General features: G+C 34.6%; 3 protein-coding genes, 1 long non-coding RNA gene and 1 pseudogene across 6 annotated transcripts; 2 read left to right on the top strand and 3 right to left on the bottom strand.

Annotated features, from left to right (window-relative positions):
- The first annotated feature begins 2,623 nt into the window (after positions 1–2,623).
- On the top strand, positions 2,624–3,697 carry LOC121236180 (cold and drought-regulated protein CORA-like). The gene is made up of 2 exons (XM_041132709.1): positions 2,624–2,813; positions 3,291–3,697. Exons 1-2 carry the CDS (start codon positions 2,720–2,722, stop codon positions 3,515–3,517), a joined length of 321 nt encoding a protein of 106 aa, XP_040988643.1. The 5' UTR covers positions 2,624–2,719; the 3' UTR covers positions 3,518–3,697.
- On the bottom strand, positions 3,313–6,390 carry LOC121236182. The gene is made up of 2 exons (XR_005934665.1): positions 6,346–6,390; positions 3,313–3,438 (listed from the first exon to the last, which is right to left on the bottom strand). It is a non-coding gene; the product is annotated as an uncharacterized LOC121236182 (long non-coding RNA).
- On the top strand, positions 5,490–7,019 carry LOC121236181 (dormancy-associated protein 2-like). 2 transcript variants are annotated; one of them, XR_005934664.1, is made up of 3 exons: positions 5,490–5,719; positions 6,198–6,694; positions 6,999–7,019. XR_005934664.1 is itself a non-coding variant. In XM_041132710.1 (2 exons), exons 1-2 carry the CDS (start codon positions 5,626–5,628, stop codon positions 6,356–6,358), a joined length of 255 nt encoding a protein of 84 aa, XP_040988644.1. In that variant the 5' UTR covers positions 5,490–5,625; the 3' UTR covers positions 6,359–6,538. The 2 variants fall into 2 exon arrangements, 1 of the variants encoding a protein (XP_040988644.1); XM_041132710.1 differs by lacking the exon at positions 6,999–7,019 and having other exon boundaries at positions 6,198–6,538.
- A 1,808-nt stretch (positions 7,020–8,827) lies between these two features.
- Positions 8,828–17,818, bottom strand: LOC121236184 (DNA topoisomerase 1-like). 2 transcript variants are annotated; one of them, XM_041132714.1, is made up of 16 exons: positions 17,616–17,818; positions 14,910–16,110; positions 14,555–14,749; positions 14,050–14,130; positions 12,824–12,883; positions 12,589–12,683; positions 12,176–12,332; positions 11,897–12,022; positions 11,477–11,557; positions 11,282–11,372; positions 11,048–11,181; positions 10,629–10,697; positions 10,412–10,501; positions 9,646–9,746; positions 9,382–9,550; positions 8,828–9,104 (listed from the first exon to the last, which is right to left on the bottom strand). In XM_041132714.1, exons 2-16 carry the CDS (start codon positions 16,080–16,082, stop codon positions 9,036–9,038), a joined length of 2,691 nt encoding a protein of 896 aa, XP_040988648.1. In that variant the 5' UTR covers positions 16,083–16,110; positions 17,616–17,818; the 3' UTR covers positions 8,828–9,035. The 2 variants fall into 2 exon arrangements, with proteins under 2 accessions (XP_040988648.1, XP_040988649.1); XM_041132715.1 differs by lacking the exons at positions 12,589–12,683; positions 12,824–12,883; positions 14,050–14,130; ... (1 more) ...; positions 14,910–16,110; positions 17,616–17,818 and having other exon boundaries at positions 12,255–12,307.
- Positions 17,819–21,158: 3,340 nt separating this feature from the next.
- On the bottom strand, positions 21,159–22,452 carry LOC121236185 (annotated as a pseudogene).
- Between the last annotated feature and the right edge of the window lie 600 nt (positions 22,453–23,052).

Consider the following 23,052-nt stretch of genomic DNA (forward strand, 5'->3'; position numbering starts at 1 on the left):
ATCAGAATCAAAACATAGGCAAATTCATAAAAAACTCTCGAGACAAAACGTTGAGGAGCCTTTCTTATGACGAGATTACACATGAAATGACATTGTCAAATTAAAGATCCTTTAAAAAGATTTCATTTACGCACCCAAAAAAGTAGAGATGAAAGCTAATTATAAAGAAATGCATGCGCGCGCCGTATGCTTTGAAGTGTATCTTTTTCCTTCTTAGCACGATAGAGGTCCGGCCCCTCAGTACTAATTGTGGCCATTAAAATAGTACTATGCAAGAGAAGTCCAGCAGACGGAACTCAATATTACCACAATATTTATTTTTCCCGTGGCCTGTAGCGGTTTTGCAGATCGATTCGGTACATGATTAGTATTGCCCACAAATAATACAAGTCCCAAAAGAACAAAAAGATTGGTCACAAAGAAAAAGGGTAACACTAGCTGCATGCTTATACTGCTTCTCTCCCCAACTTTCTTTAATTGCGGCTGAGCATGTTTACATTTGCTTTACTTCAAATACAAGACCCACGAGAAACCAAATTAACATATATAGCAGATCATATGGTTAAAAAATCAGGCAAAGCTGATATGGTTCATGGTTTTGATTAAGAGAAATGCTACGCATTTGTTATTATTATTTTTACACTTTAAATTTATAATATTTTTATAGAAAGATGTAGGGTATGTGCCATAGGTGGTAAATAATAAATGATAAAAACAAATGTATTCTATTAAAACTTTATTCAATATATATATATATATAGAGGTACGTACATCATGGCCTACACTAGCGCGCGCACTCCACTGTCAACTACTCTCTATCGGCTCCAATTAATTACAATTAATATTGCTACTAGTACCGGACTTTGATCAATTTGTCGCATAGTCAGAAAGTTAGGTGAGCACATAATTTATGTTTCTGGCTGAGAGTTACGATCTGTGGGTTTGAATGTTAAGTATTTTTATAAATAGTAATCAGAATAGATAGAAAGAGTTACGTGATATGAGATGAGATGTATTTAAAATAAATTTAAATATATTTAGATATTAAAATAAATTTAATATTATTTATGAAAAATAAAAAAAAATTATAAATTTTACATATAAAGATGTGTTGAATTAAAAAATATTATAGATTTTATGTATAATAAAGTTTTGAGCTGATATGAATTTAATAATTTAAAAATTAAGTACTTAAATGTTAAATTTAAGATTAAATTAAATTGATCTTAATTGAATCTTGTAATTAAATGGGACCTTAACGGTGGAGTGCAAGAATAGTACTGTATATATCTCGTTACACATAGTCATAGTAATTGATATCCCTAACTTGAGGGTTGATTGGCTCGGCTCGTCTTGATTCGGCCAGTTTGAGGAGTATATCATCTTTAACAAGAAGTTGATGATAGGCGGCAAAACCCTATGCCTAGAAAAGAAAAATACAGGTGTGATAAGTTGCAATCATGGCTTAATTAATAGATCACCGAATATTATCGTTTTTTAGGAGTCTAACCAACTCTAAACATTAATTAATGTTTACACATCATTCGATAAGCCGATCATTATCGATCAGAGTTACGAATATTCTTCAATCGATTGATCTTTACTGATATCTCTCCCGCTTTCCTCATTTTCTCCCTCATCGCTACTCAATGATCGTTTTTTACCTTATTCTAGCATCGAGTCATTACTCATTTTTTGTCGAGTATTACTATATATATTTTTTTCAAGTAAAAAGTAAAAACAAAAAATATAAGTGTGATTATCAAAAATAATTTATCTAATGAGCAATGATATTCACGTAATATATATTTCATAATATATATTTTAAAATGATGATATTTTTATATAGTGTGTTATAAAAAAATGATACGTGTCTCTAATAATATTTAAACTGAGACGTTGATAATAATCAGGGACCGCAAATTAGTGTGGTAGGTACGTATATGGTTCATGACTATCAAAAGTAACCATTTGCCACGTCCCATTTCTTTTCAACCTCACTTGACAACTCATTGTCGGCACGTACTACAGTCCCGACTCCCGACTCCTAACTCATTTTTCGTTTTTTTTTTTTTTCATTTTGGATAACGATGATTTTCCATTTTTCCTGCTCTAAAATGAGATAGAAACTTTTACTTTTCCGAAACTTATGAGGCCCCACTCCACCTCCAAATAAAATTTTATTTATTTTTTATCATTTAATATTCAATTATTATATTTTAATTATTTGTTATTATTATTTACAAGATATTTAAGATTACCCTGTTACATAGACACGCAACTTTAGATCTAATTTATTTTTATTGAGGTAAATTGATATTAAAATTAAAAATAAAATAAAATATTGTTAGAATATATATTTTTAATATTATTTTTATTTTAAGATTTAAAAAGAGTAAATTATTTATTTTATTTTATATAAAATTTTAAAAAATTATAATAATTAGATAAAATAAAATAAACGGAGAAGAATGGTTAAAATAAACGTTACCTAAATCGTTCTTTTTTACTCATGGAGTACTCCAATGTTTACTTTATACACTGATCTTATCGTCAAAACCAAACAAAAGTTATGGTCCCGTCGGTCCCTCCTCTCTTTCATTTCTATAAATGGGGAGAGCCACACTACAGACTCATTATCCTTCACTCAACAGAGTTATCTTCCAATTAAAGAGTCTTTCCCAAGTGCATTGTCCGATTCTCTAAGTTGTTAAGGAAAATGGCTTCCTCCAAGGTTTTTCTTCTTCTCGGTCTTGCCTTTGCCGTTGTTCTTCTGGTCTCAGCTCGTGAGCTCGCTGAGACTACTCAAACCCGTGAGTTTCTTACTTCCCTAGGGAATTAATACACACACATACACAACTGCGTACGTATGTGTGTTCTGTTTTTCAGTTGAAATGCTTTTCTTGTTCGCAATCGTGGGTAAGGCTCATCTCTTAAGACTTCATGCAAAGTATAACCCGATTTAAAATTTAGAGAGATGCTTAAATTTAATCATGTAATCATTGTGTTATACTTTTCATCACGTGTAGAATTAACTAAGACTTTGAACCTAGCTAGGATATATCCATCATCTTCTAATCAATAAAAAAACAAAAACGGATGTGCGTTTGCATGATAGATTTGTTATATAATATTAGGGAACAATCATTTTCATTTTCGTTTCATAGGAACATGACTTCAAGAAATGTCTTTGCATGGAATTCTTGTAACCTCGACATCACAAGTATTAGCACCTTATTATAAATTAGCCATGTTTGAAATAAACATGATTTAAACGATCTATTTTGCAGAGGAGGCTGTACAAACTGACTCTGTGGAGGATGCCAAGTATGGTGGCCACGGGTATGGCCACGGCTACGGACACGGCCACGGTCACGGACACGGTAAACCAGGTCATGGTGGTCACCCAGGACATGGTGCTGCTGGCGAAACTGAAACCTACGGACACGGTAAACCAGGCCATGGTGGTCACCCAGGACATGGTGCTGCTGGCGAAACTGAAACCGACCAAAACTAGACAAATCCCTTATATATGGTGTCTGCATGGATGGGTTTAGTAATAAGATGTACTAGTACTCTAAGCTTGTATGCCAATAAGGTCGCTGGATGTCTGTGGGTCATGTATAAGCTTTATCTTTGTACTTTTGTCGTATTTCTTTCTGCTTTTTAATATTAATCGCAACGTGCTTAATCCTAATCCTAATTGGTGTCAGAATGTCTTGTTTTTCTTCGACCTATCGTTTCGATTGCCATTTGATTCTCTCGATGGCTGATTTTCCTTTTCTTTTTCTTTTTATTATTTAAAAACACAGATTTAAATAAATAAATAAAAGGTAGACCCGGATATTGGTAAATGTTGGAGTATCAGACAGAACAAATTTAATTTTTAAATAAAAGAAAGGAGTCATATATTGATATCAGAATAATTTAGTTAGTCTGTTTATCATCATTTATTGCTGTGTTGATATCAAAATATTATTTAGTCCTTTTTCTCCTCCTTAGTGTTGCACAGGATCACACCACACAACAGATATATAAATAATACATTAGCAACTCATAAAAACTAGATAGGAATCCAATAAACAAAGCACCTCCCGTCAATAGGAAGCCAATTAAACTCCTATATAAACTATAGGAAATGCGAGCCATACATTGACTAAAATACCTGCCAGTAGGACTCCTAGCTAGCCTTCATGAGCAAGGGTTCATCTGTAACATTCTATCCCAAGTGAAAGATTGTACGTCGTTGTCCTCAACTGCAAATTATATTGCATCATATAATTAAACATCATACGATCAGAAGTCTTTGAATCCGCGAAGCTCGAGAGGTTTGAGAAACATGAATCATATGTGTGTGGATTAACAGCAGGCCGGTCCCTCATTTTCCTGATCTATGTCGGCATATATTATTTCGTCACAATTAAAACAAATATCTTAATCAATTTTTTCCATCTTTACTGATATCTCTCCCGTTTTCCTCATTTTCTCCCTCATCGCTACTCAATGATCGTTTTTTACCTTATTCTAGCATCGAGTCATTACTCATTTTTTGTCGAGTATTACTATATATATTTTTTTCAAGTAAAATGTAAAAACAAAAAATATAAGTGTGATTATCAAAAATAATTTATCTAATGAGCAATGATATTCACGTAATATATATTTCATAATATATATTTTAAAATGATGATATTTTTATAAAATATTTTATTAAATTATTATTCATTTTAAAACATAATTATATAGTGTGTTATAAAAAAATGATTCGTGTCTCTAATAATATTTAAACTGAGACGTTGATAATAATCAGGGACCGCAAATCAGTGTGGTAGGTACGTATATGGTTCATGACTTTCAAAAGTAACAATTTGCCACGTCCCATTTCTTTTCAACCTCACTTGACAACTCATTGTCGGCATGTACTACAGTCCCGACTCCCGACTCCTAACTCATTTTTCGTTTTTTTTTTTTTTTCTCATTTTGTATAACGATGATTTTCCATTTTTCCTGGTCTAAAACGAGATAGAAACTTTTACTTTTCCAAAACTTATGAGCCCCACTCCACCTCCAAATAAAATTTTTTATTATTTTTTATCATTTAATATTCAATTATTATATTTTAATTATTTGTTATTATTATTTACAGGATATTTAAGATTACCCTATTACATAGACACGCAACTTTAGATCTAATTTATTTTTATTGAGGTGAATTAATATTAAAATTAAAAATAAAATAAAATTTTGTTAGAATATATATTTTTAAAATTATTTTTATTTTAATATTTGAAAATAATAAATTTTTTATTTTATTTTATATAAAAAATTTTAAAAATTATAATAATTAGTTAAAATAAAATGAATAGAGAAGAATGGTTAAAATAAACGTCACCTAAATCGTTCTTTTTTACTCATGGAGTACTCCAATGTTTACTTTATACACTGATCTTATCATCAAAACCAAACAAAAGTTATGGTCCCGTCGGTCCCTCCCTCCCTCCCTTTCATTTCTATAAATGGGGAGAGCCACACTACAGACTCAATATCCTTCACTCAACAGAGTTATCTTCCAATTAAAGAGTCTTTCCCAGGTTCATTGTCCGATTCTCTAAGTTGTTAAGGAAAATGGCTTCCTCCAAGGTTTTTCTTCTTCTCGGTCTTGCCTTTGCCGTTGTTCTCCTGGTCTCAGCTCGTGAGCTCGCTGAGACTACTCAAACCCGTGAGTTTCTTACTTCCCTAGGGAATTAATACACACACACATACACAACTGCGTACGTATGTGTGTTCTGTTTTTCAGTTGAAATGCTTTTCTTGTTCGCAATCGTGGGTAAGGCTCATCTCTTAAGACTTCATGAAAAGTATAACCCGATTTAAAATTTAGAGAGATGCTTAAATTTAATCATGTAATCATTGTGTTATACTTTTCATCACGTGTAGAATTAACTAAGACTTTGAACCTAGCTAGGATATATCCATCATCTTCTAATCAATAAAAAACAAAAACGGATGTGCATTTGCATGATAGATTTGTTATATAATATTAGGGAACAATCATTTTCATTTACGTTTCATAGGAACATGACTTCAAGAAATGTCTTTGCATGGAATTCTTGTAACCTCGGCATCCCAAGTATTAGCACCTTATTATAAATTAGCCATGTTTGTAATAAACATGATTTAAACGATCTATTTTGCAGAGGAGGCTGTACAAACTGACTCTGTGGAGGATGCCAAGTATGGTGGCCATGGGTATGGCCACGGCTACGGACACGGCCACGGTCACGGACACGGTAAACCAGGTCATGGTGGTCACCCAGGACATGGTGCTGCTGGCGAAACTGAAACCGACCAAAACTAGACAAATCCCTTACATATGGTGTCTGCATGGATGGGTTTAGTAATAAGATGTACTAGTAATCTAAGCTTGTATGCCAATAAGGTCGCTGGATGTCTGTGGGTCATGTATAAGCTTTATCTTTGTACTTTTGTCGTGTTTCTCTCTGCTTTTTATTATTAATCGTAACGTGCTTAATCCTAATCCTAATTGGTGTCAGAATGTCTTGTTTTTCTTCGACCTATCGTTTCGATTGCCATTTGATTCTCTCGATGGCTGATTTTCCTTTTCTTTTTCTTTTTATTATTAAGAAACATAGATTTAAATAAATAAATAAATAAAAAGTAGATCCCAATATTAGTAAATATTGGAGCATGATACAGAATAAGTTTAATTTTTAAATAAAGGAAAGGAGCCATATATTGATTTAGGTAGTCTGTTTATCATCAATCATTGTTGTACTGTACTGTACATAAGGGTATTTATGTATGTGTCTTTTAATCGGTTGTTAGAAGATTTTATTTTACAATTGTATATATATGGTCCATGTAAAGCTTGCACATAAGACAAATATATTCTTAAGAGAACAATTTTCTCTCCCTTTCTCTGCGTCCCTTTCTCTGCGTCCTTTCTGCAATTTTTCATTTTCTTCATTCTGTTACAGTTAATTAGTGCAAAATATGAGACCCAAGACTATAAATAATAATACATTAGCAACTCATAAAAACTAGATAGGAATCCAATAAACAAAGCACCTTCCATCAATAGGAAGCCAATTAAACTCCTATATAAACTATAGGAAATGCGAGCCATACATTGACTAAAATACCTGCCAGTAGGACTCCTAGCTAGCCTTCATGAGCCAAGGGTTCATCTGTAACATTCTTTCCCAAGTGAAAGATTGTACGTCGTTGTCCTCAACTGCAAATTATATTGCATTTTATAATTAAACATCATACGATCAGAAGGTCTTTGAATCCGCGAAGCTCGAGAGGTTTGAGAAACATGAATCATATGTGTGTGGATTAACAGCAGGCCGGTCCCTCATTTTCCTGATCTATGTCGGCATATATTATTTCGTCACAATTAAAACAAATATCTTAATCAATTTTTTCCATCTTATTTCTATGATCTCCAGTACCAGAATGAGCCGCTTCGCCAGTACTAATATTTTTATCTGGAAATTAGTTTGATAAGAAAGACATAATTCGTAGAATAGGTTTCACGTTGTTGCATGTCTAGATCGAGTACAAAATATTCGGGAGATTATATATGATAGTGCAATTAGCTTCATAGAAACGTGCTAAAAACATGATTAACGAATTATATGCAACAAATGAAAGGTACTGGTGCATGCATGAATAAGGTTGTATGTATTGGATGTAAAGTTCTCTCGTATTGATCTCAACCATGGTGCGCGGTAGGTTTAAGATCGACTATTGTCTACTCCCCCCCTCTCCCGTAAAAAATTAAGGACTTCAGATCTGATTTTTGTCTAAAGGGAGGAGGCTATCAGCTTCCTCCTCCTTTCTCTCCTTCATTCATTCCTCCATTCACCCACCTTATCTATCAAGATTTCTTTTGCTTAGTTTTATTTTACTTTCTTTAAATGATTATTTTATAAATTTAAATTAATTCCTCCTGGCCAACCACTGACTAATATAATATATGGCCCAAGTTTTGTTCTCCAATATACAAAAGATGGCACTTTTGTAATACATATATATATATATATATATATATATATATATATAAACTTGAGCCTTGCACGGCCATGTTTAAAGAGCCCGAATTGTTTTGATCAGTTGGATTTATATTAGCAAATTGCAGATGGAGCTGTTAATGGGTACAATGTATGTCTGACGTATTTTAGTAATGATTTAAAAGAGGGAATACTTGAGAACGCGTACAATTTCTTCGGAGTTTCCGAGTTTGGAGGGGCTTGATGTTCCAACTTGTCTTGTTCCTTCATTGGTGTGAAAAATTATGCGAGTGGGGCACCAAGGTTATATAAGTACCCTCTCTTTTAGATTGCATTTAGAGGTTAAATGAATTGAGTTAAAATAATAAAATATTATTTTTTAATATTATTATTATTTAAAAATTTAAAAAAATTAAATTATTTATTATATTTTATATTGAAATTTAAAAAATTATAATAATAAGTTGAGGATCCAATGTACCCTTAAAGATGCGAAAAGGGTCTTGTAAACACTAGTATTATTCATCATTTTCCTTCAAGAAAATTTAAAGGCTCCTCTTTGAAGCTCGAGTTTCGAGAATAAAGACAGGAAGCATGAACAAGTTTGCAATGAGGCACCAAGGAATCCAACAAAATTCGGAATGCAAACAAGTGATATAAACAATGAAATTTACTTATTTTCTAACATTTTCTTGTACTCCGAACATTTATACCATTGAAATAAGACGTTTGAAACTTCAACAAACAACCGTTGCTTTAACTTCTAAACTGAAAAAGGTAAAAAAAAAAGAGGTAAAAGGGCAACTCAACCCATAATTAGATTAGATGAACATACTACATCAAATTTTCCGCTGGATATTTAGAATTAAAAAAAGAAAAGAAAAAAGAAATAAAAAATTGTGAGTGGCTTCAATGGGAAGGATAAAACAAAGAGGACTTGTGATTTGGGTGGGTGAAGGAGCGGTGAGGGAGAGGCCAAGCAAGCATCGTTTCCAAATATCAGAACCTGAAATCAGGATCTACGTCCATTGCCCAGGCGAACTTCGCTAGAAGAGACTTGTTAAATATCTGCGGAAGTTCGAAAAAATAAGAAGCAATTAACCGATTAATGAATGCAGTTACTTGAAACAACTTCAACTTTTTTTTCCCCCAATACAGTAGGCAGAACTGAACCCAGCGAGTCAAGGCCATGCTGTCACTACATAGCACTATGCAAAGACACGAGTTCTACCTATTGTCATCGCTGGAAGAATGTGCAGTACTTTTTAGTGTTGATTCCGTGAAATTGAAGCAAGCTTGTTTGTAAGATATTTAATCCAAAAAAATTATTGTAGAAGCTATTCACCTTCTCAATGGGAACTTCATGCCGCTTGCACCATGCGACTGTGATCCGAGGGTCAAGGTAGTTAATTTTTGATGTGCCTAATGCCACGGTTTTCAGATCTTCTTTGGTCTTCATATCCCGTTCCATTTTCTCGATCTTTACATTGGTTTGAGCAATCTTTTTCTCTATCCTGTGTAACATAAATTCATACTGCAGTGAAATAGCAAAAGACAAAAGACCAAACAGGACAAATAATTGGTTTAGAAAGGAAACATGTAATATTACGCTTCAGGAGCCAAGTTCCTTCGTTTTCCATCAGCATTCTTTAATGGGGGCTTCCCTTTCCTTGCCCTGTCCAAATCTGTCTTCAACTCTTTCAGCAAGCTCTACGCACACAACCCCCACAACAAAAAAATAAATAAATAAATAAATAAAAATGAAAAGGTCAGCTAATCATGGACTTAACAACACCACAAGGCACATGCAAGAACACCCACGTACTCTGTATCCCCCCCCCCCCCCCCCCAAAAAAAAAGCATAAAAAAAAAAAGAAAAAAAAAAAAAGAAAAAAGAAACTTCTCTTCTAGTAGCAATTACCTCCTGATAAGTAAATATAGGTAAAATATAACCCGCTCATGACCACGCGCTCCGTCCCTTGCTAATTGGGTGAGGAGATGCCAATTAATACAAGGATCAGGTCCTTCAACATTTTCAAGTTTCTTTACTGAGGATAACCATAAAATCTTAAAATTTCCATTTCTACTTTAAGTTTTGACCATTTTGGCAAACGACTTTTGATATTTGATGTGAATATTACTTTATTTTTATTTTTAACTGTGGGGCCATCGATGCAATGGTCAGTATTAATATTTTATTCTTTTACAAACGCACACTCTCTATCTCTCACACAGAGCAACACAGATTGGTCCACCCACCAGGAACCTCTCTCCCAAGCGCAAAGTAGGTTTTTTTTTTAAAGGCAAGCCCAAAGTAGATTGTTAATCTTATACTTCACCTACAACATTCCTTTCACTAAACATAAGGACGTTACCTGCAGCTGGCTAATCTTCTCATTTAATTTTGACATTTGTTGACTGTGAGATTTTGAAACACTCCGCTGATGATTACAAATGATTGCGACCTGTAACCAGAAAGCCAGAATTGTAGATGCCACAAGTCAGAAAAAAGGAACAAGATCATGAAATAATCTTTTTTTTCAGAAGTAAAAATAATGAACCAAGACTTCAATAGGGAGGAACCGTATTTACCTCCTTGTTGGCGTGCTGGTAAACTACAATTTTCTCTGCAACATCTCCATTCCTAGTTTCCCTATTCAACTGTCACAAGAAATGAACGAAGTTAGAACCCCCGCGGGGGGGGGGGGGGGGGGGGGGGGGGGGGGGGGGGGGGGGGGTGGGAATATCTTAACCAGGAAACAGGACAAAATTGAGCAAAAACATTTGTTAATACAAGAGCACTCTCAACAGAACAAGACAGAAGAACTAGATAAGGAATTCAAAACTCATAACAAGCAAAGGAATTATCTCGTTAACACTGCTAATGCAAAAGAATAAAGTTGAGGGTCCTCATGCCTTGCTTCAGCACCTATGCAAATGCCCTACTGGCCTTTCACATCAAAGGTGAAAAAAATAGAGACTCAAGATGTGAGGTCTGTATGTTATCTTACCATCTCATCCAATGTAATGGATGCATTATATGTACGGAAGACTTTTGCTGTAAGGCCAGGCATGAGTTCTTTCAGATGAGCATTTAATTTACTGGTGTCCAGCTGGTCAAAAAGATCATCAGAGCCACATTTTCCTGGAGCAGACAGAAAATATGTAAATAGACACATCGTCTTCATTCGCATACATACAGTCAAACACACAGATATCCTCAAATGATAATCCAAATTACTCACCAGCTTGGAACTGTATAATTGCCTTGTAAACAGGAAGCTCAACTTCAACTTTATTTTCGTATCTAATTGAATCTTTACCAAGGAAGTTAAACTGAATTCATCAAAAACAGTGTTCCCTCGTTATCACTAGCAAGAAACTATAAGCAAGGAACTATTTGAGATGGTTTAGAACTTCTAAAACTAATTCCAAGATACCTCCAATGTGTTTGGGGCTACTGCTTTTACATTCTCTACTTTCAATGTGCAGCAACCAACAGTATCGGCCTCATCATCATCCTGCAGGAAGGCAACCACTAATATGAACAAAAACCAAGATAATTGGAATTCTAAGCTGCTAAAAGCAAATAAAGAAGAAAAATGCAAGCAAATACAGTGACCTTTCCAGACCTTTTAGAAACATAGAAAATCAATAGAAATAACTAGCGCAAAGGGAAACTACAACATTCCAGTCATCTTTCAGGCAGATACATGGTTATTTTTCTGTCATGGTAACTCTGTTCTACGTAGTACTTACGAACAAACATACAAAAAGCCTTATTCATCAACTTGTGGGCGCACAGGGTATGCTTAAGGAAATATAGATAGGCAGCTCAAGTATATCTACACAAAATATACCTTCTCATTGCCAGCCCTCAGAGCTAGTTTATCAATAAGATAGGTAGCAACTGCAATTTGCCGTTTCATGACATCTTTACTTGTAAAATTCTTCGTGTATGCAGCCCGGATGTTTTCTATGTAGTCCTGTGCTCAAGATCATAATGTTTTAGCAATAAGAACAAGATCATTCAATTTCATCCCAAACTACCAAAATGACAACAATTAAAAGCTTTGGGGGGAAAATGGATGAAAAGAGACTTAAGCATCATGCTCAGTAATTTATTTCTCATAAAGAACCTTAAGCATCCTTGCTTTCTCATATTTTTCCTTGTCACTTTGCCCCTTCAAGGTACTACTAGCTGCTAGGAACACATACTTGAATTCCTTTGGATTGATTGGATCATTCCAGAAAGCTAACCATGTAACAGTATTATCGTGTCTTACTTCCTTCCAGCTGCCAAAGATCAAAAAATCAAAAACTTAAAACCTTCCCACCACAAATAAAACAAAATAAATTTTTCCTTTATGACCCATTTATTTTCAAATCACATACATACATAGATGCATAAATGGATGCATACATATACTGACATACATAAAAATATCGTATATGTTGTATATAAAGATAAAATTTTAGTACTACTACATCTCGTCCTTAAAAAGTTCCTCACGACTTTTTTTCTTTATAAGGAGATCATGAAGAACAAAACCTTTCACCAGGGATGGGGCACTCTGGAATTGGAGCATCCTTTCCAATATTGATTGTAATATCGCTAGGGCAAATGCGTTTTTTTAGCTTTCCCATCTGACATCATATAAAAGCAATCACTGTCAATCCAATATAAAAACTTATCATTAAAGAAATTGCTTCCACATATAGCCATGGGAATCCTAATACTCAATTGCACACAACTAATTTTCACGGATAAAAAATATCAATAGAACCTTTGGGTGCTCTCCACGGCCTCGAAATAATCCAGGTGGCTCAACTCTGAAGTTTCCAACCTAGGATTGAAATTGTAATAACAATTAGATGCAAATTTTAAGGATAAGAACAATATGCAATAAGGTCTGAGGAAAGAAGAATAGACCATATTTATCATCTACATTATCACAGGAAGAAAAATGGAAATAGAAATAGATCTATAGGAGAATTACACTTCCACCCAAAAACTACCACTTTTTCACTTTACACCCCAAACTACCAAAAGTTTCTATTTGCACCCTTGGTTTGGATATGACTGTTAAGATATAGATAGGTCACAGAGAAAATTATAACTTTTAGTAGTTGGGATGCAAAGTAAAAAACAGGTGGTAATTTGTGAGTAAAATGTGCAATTTCCACCAGATCTATATAGTGAAGATCGACAACCACGTAAATAACAGTATAAGAGAGCAGACAAGCAATATCTAACCATTGCCAAAGGTGAACTATATATACACTATCAGAATTTCCTCAAAAGTCAAAATTTGAGATGGTTTAATCATTTTGGTTCAATTTCGAAAATATCATTCTTGCCTTCTTAATTCATACAATCCCCACATCCTCCAAAACCTGAAAATATATGGAAAGTCTCAGTGCTCAAATGGTTCACTTCAACCTCACGAAAATATCTTTTGCGAGGTAGACACCTTGAATAAATGTGGAGAATCAAAATCAAACCCATATCTCATGTTTCGAGAAAAGTCTCAAATAGGAGCAAAATGACTTTAATGGCAAATACTGTACAAAGTACAACCGCAACATGTCCTTTTACCCAGTTAAACCGCAAACTCATGTAAAGTGCCCACATTACACGAGTTTGGTAAAACATCAGTTTTTCACTGATTGGACACAGCCCCAAGAAATTGTTTGCACCTAAGGGCTCTAACCTTAAACCTGGGTGAGCGAGCATATCCCCAAGCCAAGGCACCACTTGAGCCAACCCCCTCAAGGTTTTTCACGGGGGGGAATAAATTAACACTAGATCTATCAAATAGCTTTAACAGGCCAACCAACAATATAAATTCAGAATTCAATCACCAATGGACCTATATAAAATAATAAAAACAACCAGATTATAAGATAGATTATTGGATTGGAAATAAGGCATAACATCCTAAATTGCGAAAAGTTAACCCCCACCCCTAAACAAAAAGTAAAAGGAAAAAAATCAAAGATAAAAAGTAACCTTCTCTTTAACACCATCAACGATGGCCCACATATACTTCTCCTCCTGTTCCAATTTCTCTTCCTTCAAGGCCTTCTTCTCCTACATGAAGAGAAACACGCAAGTCAACAGTTTTGAAGCAGAAACATATTAATTAGACCCAGAGTATGTAACCCAAATTGACATATTGGCTTCACAATGGAAGCAAAAATGGGCAATCTGTGAAGCCCGACTACACAGGACATATACAAAGATGAGCAATCATATGAGAAGCAATTGATCACATTCACATTGTGCTTATGAGAACTAGTCAATACAAGGTAGAACAACTCATTTGGAAGCAAACCAACTAAACAATAAGAAGGGACGATGTGAATTCATAATCAAGCTCATCATGTAACTTTATTTGCTTATTTTTATTTATTTTTATTGGCACCGGGTGTCCGAGAACAGCGTCCTGACTAATCCTGGGGGTGCACATTCTTTACTTATCAAACCCAGAAAGTATATAAGAGCCATCACTTACTTCTGTGCTCATTTGTTTCTTCTTCTCTTTTTCCTGTTGGCACCAGTCATATATTGGCGTGAAATCACATTTCTCTAAGCTCTGAATCACATGGTTTTTCCCAAGTAACTTCCGCCAATCAGTCCAGAAATTTTCTTTGAACTTATCTTTCTGCATGTAATCTGTATCTTTCATCACTGCATACATAGTGGCAACCTGCAATTAGAAATTTTCATTAGCACATCAAACGAAGGTCAGAGACTAAAGAAAATCTGATATACGGTGAAGTCAGAGTCAATTGAATTTGCAAGCAAAATTATGAACTACAGGAATAAAGATTAGAGTACATCAACGAGGGAGAGAGAGAGATACCCACCTCCTCTTGATCTGCAGTCAAATCAACTGGCTTTCCATTATAAAGCATCTTCACTCTATGAGGCTTGTATGGAGGAGGAAAAATGATGCCATTGTGAACCAGGGTAGTCCATTTCTTCTGTCCATCACCAGAGCTGGGTGTCATTTTTGTCGACTTTATATATTTTGAGTTTTTTGCTGCATTCTTTGACATTTTAGTTGTTTTCTTGAATGATGCTGAACCCACTTTCAATGGTTTTTGCTTTGTGAAAGAAGATTTATTAAGTGATGTTGATGACTTTATTCTTTGGGCAATTGGAAGATGGTCATCATCATCGGTCTTTTGTTCTGCTTTGACCAACGCTTGCTTAGTCTTCATAGGTGTTTGTGTATCTGAGAGCTTCGTCTTTTTAACTGAAGATTGTTCTGAGGAATTGGCCTTATCTAGAGGTCTCTTACCCGTTAGCATGGAAGATTTCTGTTGTTTATCCCTCAAGGTGGAACCATTTCGATGAATTGTTGAACCCAGAGGCTTTTTATCACCGGAATTATATGGTTTACTACTGGAAGTACCCACATTGGATTTCAATGGGAACCTTGAAGACAATGGAACTTCATCATCAGACTCTTCAGAACATGTTTTGACGGTACTTTTTGATACAGATGGCAGTGATGTTGTAAAAGCAGGTTTGCTGAGCCCTTTGTGGGTATGGTTGGAGTTCCCCTTGAGTCTTGTACTCAATGGTTTATCATCTTCCGAATCCTCAGAATCACCATTTTCTGCAAACGATTTCTTTTCCTCCTTAACAGGTGCTGGTGTGTTGTGTTCAGCTGAATGCTTTGCCTTACCATCCAACATATTTGATGTCTTTGGATTTGCTATGGGTGACTTCTCAGCTGATGCCTTGACAGATGAAGTTGATGCTTTTGGGACAGCCGCAGGAGATTTAACTGGTGATGCCTTGTTAGATGTAACCATCTTACCCTTCTGCAAACAGGAGTTCTGACCATTGGCAGCAGGTAGATCAGATACCTGCCTCCCGGATTGTCCATCATGCCTTTGAGACGGTAACTTCTTTACTTCTGAATTTAATGGACTTTGCTTAGCTGTTGGTTTACTCCTTTTGAAAATTGTAGGCCCATCTTCCTCATCAAAGTCATCATATACTGAATTACCAGAAGTTTGAACAGCCATTGTCCAATATGCACTGTTGCATTAGTCTCTGGGAAAAAAAAAATGATCAGTAAATAAAGGTTTTATTGATGAGGAATAGGCATACCCATGTACACGGGAAAAAAATAATAATAAGAGAGAAAAGAAGGGATAGGACCTCAAACATTGAAGATTCAAAGTTCAAAGGCATGAATATTAATTATGAATAAAGATACAGAGAAATGGTATCATAAGATTAATGATAAGTTCATAAGATTAAATTAAAACATTGAATTAGGATTACAATCGAAGATCAGTTAGAATGAGTTCTTCGGCAGGCGATAGATGCACTAGATTATATTAGATATCAATACCACAAAATCAACAAGTCAAAATCAACCCAATACCTAAAGTAGCATAACAAGATTTGTCCAAGAATCCCAATCTAAAATGATATGTTTTCTGAATTTTTTTTATAACCATGTTTCCTAACATAAATGAACTCAACCAACTAGAAACCAAACTTTACATTAACAAAACCAATACATGCACATGCCAAAGCAATCTTCTTGTTGAAATAAGTTCAATGAATTTCTCAACCTATTCATGAGAAATTCGAATTTTGGTCACAGTTTTAACCTAGCCTCTGCTATTCCACAACAGGAGAGAGATACCAAAAACCAAAAGCAAACACAAAACGACATAAAAATCTCCAAATCATTAAACTACCTGCCGAAAGAAATAGATATATCCTTTCAAAAGAGCATTTTAAAACTCATATAGCCCCATCAAGCTCAATTTTGAGACATAGTTACCTAAGACTAGGCCATTCAACATCTCCAACTTATCTTCTTCATTAGCCTAATAATGTTACTCACAAAGATAAGCACCTCTACAAATCCCATAGTCTAAATAATTCCTTACAATCCAGAAGCCAGTTTTTTTACGTGAAATTTTTAAATTTGGGTTGTCAACAAAAGCCTGTCTTAACCATCCATAAAGCTATACACGCCAGGCCCATCACTGCTCAAGCTAGACCCGTGACAAAAGCAAACTGTAAATGGAATTTTAAACTTTGATCATTGATTCATAACAAGCCGGGCACGACCTTCCCACAAACAGCTCAATTCCCAATGGTTTTTATTAAAATTTCTTAGACCCCTTATTAACCAGAAAAGTAATACAAATCATATCTTACGTTTTTCAGCTGCCAGTTCCTTAGAAACCGTAAAACCCCAATAGAATTCAGAGAATTAAGCGTACAAGCATTAACTTAGCAGACCCAATATTCATACTTAATCAGACCTGCAAAAGAAATTACGAGACTAGCAAATTCCTGTGTTCCTCCAGTTTCTCAGCAACCAAACAGAATGATTATATCCAAACGCCAGATAAAATACATATACTACGGGAAAATCTAAGTCACAGAAGCTGAAACAGAAACCCTAATTTAAAATTTTTTTTCCTCAATATTTTCTTAAGCAGCAATCAGAGACAAACGTAAAATAACATTCAATAAGATCAATTCCGGAATGGACATAAGAAGAAATATACAGCAGAGAGATTTTGACATACTTGTCGGAAACTAAAAAAAAAAATTAAAAAAAAATGTTCACTGATCAAGAACTTTCTGGGTTCCTTGAAAATCTGAAAGCTGAAGGAGCTGATTGGAAATAAATATTGGGAGAGAGGAAAAAGAAAGAGGGTCTCTCGCAGTCGGGTGCCTTCCTCGGAGAGAGAGAGAGGTTCTGTTTCTCTGATGTGCAGGTGAAATTGCTTGCCCTCGTGGGCTTGTGGCTCAAATAAAAAAAATAGATAATTCAAAAATCAGCCCTGAGTTTTGAGGAAATTGTGAATGTGGCAGCGGTCCACGTCAGTCTTCCTCGTCCAATACCAATGCGAAAGAAGCAACGGCCTAGATTCGAAACACGTTAGTAGAGGCGTTACATTTTATAATCTTAGATGGGCCTTTTATTTACGAGATATACATCCTTCCCTTGCTCTTAGCCGGGCATTCGGCCGAGATCTAGCTAGGCTTTTGTTTTTGTACATCTTGATACTGTGGTCAAATATTCTTAACGATGTCTTTTTTTTATGCAAGTGCTTAGTTATATATTTTAACATGAGTATCATCACTCTTTTATTCATTATCATCTAATTATCTCGTGACATGATATTAAATATTTAAAAAATTATTTATTATATTTAACCTATCTACTAATTATTTGACGTGGCGCATAATGGTTAGAAAGATGATTACTAAAGGATAAATGTTAGGAAAATGCGAATTTTTGTACACATATTTTGCGTAGAATTATTTTTTACTTAATTATTAAAAAAGTATTTTTTAATAAATTTGTAAATTTTATTTTTTAAAAATGTTTAAGGTGATTTAAAAAATATTTGAAGAAAAAAAAATTACACTATTGGGTACCCATTCAATACCGAATCTTTTGTGTGAGTAACACCGTTCTAAATATTACATTGTATCTCAAATTTTATCCTCCTCATCGACACTTGCTAATGAAACAAATTTTGATTTGCTTCACATATCTAGAATATAAATTATCCAATATTATCCAATAATTATTTAAAGAGTAATTTTATGAATAGTTGTAAAATATACAAATATTGTATAGTCGCTTTAAAAAATAGTATGGTTCACTGTTAAAAAATTTATATTTTTCATGTAGGTCTCATATTTATTCATTTTTTTCAAAGTGATTACGCGACAGTTACAATTTCTTTTATTTAAAATGTGTTACGTCAATAAATATAATTGAAGATGGGAAAACATAAATAGAAGAGTGCCAATTTTTATGATACTAATCTTTAAGAGTGAATAGAGAAAACTAATGTGGAGATTGATGCACTCAGGGAATCAAATTTCTCCCTTAATTGTCTACTTTCTTCCCTATTTTTATTTTTAACCTGCCCAGACATTTAGATTAACTAAGATTCATTTCCCATTGATAGGTGGGTTATATAACGTAATACTCTGCTCCTCACGATTAATAATAAAGTCATTTTAAAAAACCATTCAGAAGCATCAGGTACAAAGATTATATAAGTAGAATAATTATTTATTAAAATACTAAGATCATAAAAGAGAGTGTGTAGAAGTATTTATTAAAAATTTTTAAAATCTGTGTCATAAAAATCATAATTTAAAATCTCTGTATATGATCTAGGCCACTATCATTCCCTAGACTAGTATTATTTTGCAACTCTATCATCATAATTATCCTAACTTGTGGTGGTTTAAAAACATAAAAATAAACTAAAATGAGTCGATAAGTCAACAAGAAACCCATCATAATGTAAATATACTTAACATAAGATTTTTCATAAAAGATTTTATATTGAAAACTTAAAATCATGATCATTCATACGTATAATTATGTTATGCATGACTTATCTTGAATTATCTTACTCATCATACTTATCTTACTGGCCCACACACTTAACTCTGCGTATAAGGTTGTGCACCGGCTCCACATCTTGCAGCCGTAGGGGAAGCCGCTAATAGTATTATAACATACTATCGTGGACCACACTTAGCTTCGTGGCTTACACATCCACCTATAAATCACATTGATACCATACATATAAATGATCATCTTATTAACTGCTATGAGTTTATCTTACACTTAAACTTAAAAATAACTTACGTGTTTTATGCAATGTGAGATGTATGAGATGCATAATACATACATAACTATAATATGCGGAATAAAATATGATGAATGACGTGCTTGCAAATATCATGACATGCGTGGTACAATACTGACTTTCAAAAAATTTGCTTTAATAATAATAATAATAATATATAACTAACTAACGTATGTTAATCTTAATTTATGACCAAACTACTTAGCTTTTAGTGTTGATTCCTAAAATTTCAGATACAAAATCAATCACGGTGCTGGACTTGGAAGTTTTTCCAAATAATACGTGGAAGGAAAATATTTATAGAAAGATTTGGGAGAGGGTAACTATCAGTTTGAGTTGGACTCAATTAAAGAGTTTTAAAATGAAGATGACTTGTAGAGTTGTATCCCCATTGAAATAGGATGCCGACGAGTTTGAGTTACACTTGGTGACGATCATTCAAAAAGAGAGTTTGAATTTATAAACATGATCCGATAGTTTATTTAATATAGGATTAGCAGCGACTGAAACTGCGTAAGAGATTTCAATTAGTGATGAATTTAAATTGAAATAAATTTATAATAATTGATATTTAAATTCTAAAAGGAGTTTAATTCGTTTAATAAATAATAAATGAGATTTAACCTAATTAAAACTACTAATTAATTTCAATAATTTATCGTTTGTTGGTTTATCCAATATGACCCATTAAATATAATTTAGACCCAATAAAATTATTAATATCTTGACCTTAAATTATTTGTTGGGGTTTATAAAAACGATCCTATAACCTGCATATTGTGCGGATTGTTATGTATGTTGTGTATGAAGGAGATAAATTTAGAGAGAGATTGGGTTTTATAATGGAGAAATACGAAACGGTTTATAGGACAGTTTATTTGACGAAATAATATAAAGGTTAAAATAGTACATTTAAGTGGAGAATTGAATCGGTTTATATCTTTATATATAAGAAAAGAAATAAAATTTAAAAGTTACAACAGTTCATAATGAAACATTACTTTTAAAAGGATTATCGTTCCATAAACATAACACTTCAAGCTTAATAGGTAAAATGTCTACTTTTATAGGTAGAATGCCACATCAGAGTCATATGACTCTGCTTAAAATATAAAATAATATAAATATTGAATTAGTACTTTTGGGTAGAGTTTTGAATCGGTTTATATTTTTATATATAATAAATGAAATTTAAAAATTACAATAGTTCATAATAAAATATTACTTTTAAAAGATTTACCACTTTATAAATATAACACTTCAAATTTAATGAATAGAATGCATATTTTTATGAATAGAATGACACGTAAGAATCTTATAATTCCACTTTTATATATATATTAATAGATTAGCTTAAAGTTGAAGACTTGACAATGTCCCGACTACATGCAACATTTTTTCTTTGGTATACCTGAGTGAAAGTTCGATCACTCATACGTATTGGCCAAATGTGTATTACAAAGCCGAATAACAATTGGAGGCAAACGACTGAAATGAATCGCAAAAAAAAAAAGGAGAAAGTAATCCATCTGTTGCACCTACATTCGGGGATTTCCTAAGCCCAATCTATCTTTGCCTTCATAAAGTTGAGCGCAGAGACGCATTCCTGAATAGCCCTAGCATCCACGCCGTTCCTGACCAAGGGAGGAAAAAACAACCAGCCGGCAGTGACCATCACGAACCCAATGGTCAGTGGTCCCGACATCGCCCAATGCAACCGGCATCGCTGGCTCAACAATGTGTTCTTCACCCAAAACTCCAAAACCAGACATGCCCATGAAGCACGAAAAACATCGTCACCTCCCACGTGGGTGCCACCCGTGTGACGTAGAAGAATAGTAGCTCATGCATTAGACCGGAGATTAAGAAAGCCGCTGCAACGGCCGGCAGTGGGGCCCACTTTTGTGGACCAAACACGGTCTCCAAGACCGACCGCACGGGTTTGTACACGGTGTGGCGCAGAATATTGGTGACCACGAGGTTCCACCTCCGGCCCCAGAAATCTTGCAGAGATGTGGACAAGTAGGGATCATTGGACGGTAGCTCGAGCTCGATCCCGAGGATGGCACGGACTATGGTATTGCACGAACCCAAAACTATGTCCACGAGAAGACACACCATGCAGCAGTATATGGCTATGACCATCTTTGGGTGCCCATGTTCTTTATAGCTAGTGGCAGCAACCATTAATATGGTAAAGAGGAAGGCTTTGGTTGGCAAATTCTGAGGCAATTTAAGAGGCGACTTAGAAGATTTTGTGAGTTTTTGGTGGTTTTGGTGAGATGGGTGTTTCTCATTTTGCTTGATTATGATGGGGAAACAAGCGATGAAGATGAAGAGGGGAGGGACTTTGGTGGGTCAGTGGAAAGTGGGCCCAAATCAAAGGAGAAGAGGAGGAGCTTGAAGTTGGCAAGCCAGGCGATGAATAAGGCAGTGATGCCCGTGGGGAGGACACTGGTGAGAGAGAGAGGGAGGGTGGTGAAAAGGCAGAAGATTGGGACAAGGGAGAGGAGCCTGAGTTTGCCTTTGGGGATTCTTGAGGCTACGAAATAGCAGTAAGATAGAGAGACTATGACTGACAGCCCAACCTTGATCAAACTCTTGATTTCACCCTCCATCTTGGCTTCTGTTTATGCTTAATTTCTTGGTTGATGCTACATTGCTCACTTCATCCTTAATTTGGGTCTGAAAATGGTTCTCTGCGTTTGAGAATCTGAACCACGAGGGGGGGGGGTGGGTGCGGGGTGTGATGCTTTTGTTTGACTTATCGTTGGAAATCTCAACTTTATTCGCCCAATATTGGATTCAAAAGTTGCCATTTTTGACCCATTATGAGAGATTCTTTAATGAAATATTTGATGGTTTATAAGGGAGGCAACGCGTTTGTCCATAACCCATTATTTTTGTGCAATGTTACTTGAATTTAATTATTCCAGCGCTCTGTTATGGAAAACATCTTATATTCGCATGCCATCATTTTTATATTAGACAAACTGGATAAGAAGGAATTTGATGTAATTCGTGATTTGTGGATATCTATAATAAGGAATCCATGATTCGAAATGAGGAGGATTACTTTGTTTTGTTTATTTTCGGCCCCTCGAGAAAATGGCGAGTCTAGTGTTTGTGCATAAAGGCCAAAAAGATTGCTACTTTGTTGTGCACCACACGTTGTCACCACTTCTTCAGAATTCCCATATCACAGTACAAAAATATTGAAAAGAACTTGTAAACCTTTAGCATATAGGCTATCTTTTATTTATTTCTTTTGATTTCTTAAAAGAACATGTTGTCCTGATTTTTTTTTTCTTTTGATTGTCACCAGGTGTCCAGTAACAAA

This window comes from Juglans microcarpa x Juglans regia, chromosome 6D (assembly GCF_004785595.1).
Source record: "Juglans microcarpa x Juglans regia isolate MS1-56 chromosome 6D, Jm3101_v1.0, whole genome shotgun sequence".
NCBI lineage: Eukaryota > Viridiplantae > Streptophyta > Magnoliopsida > Fagales > Juglandaceae > Juglans > Juglans microcarpa x Juglans regia.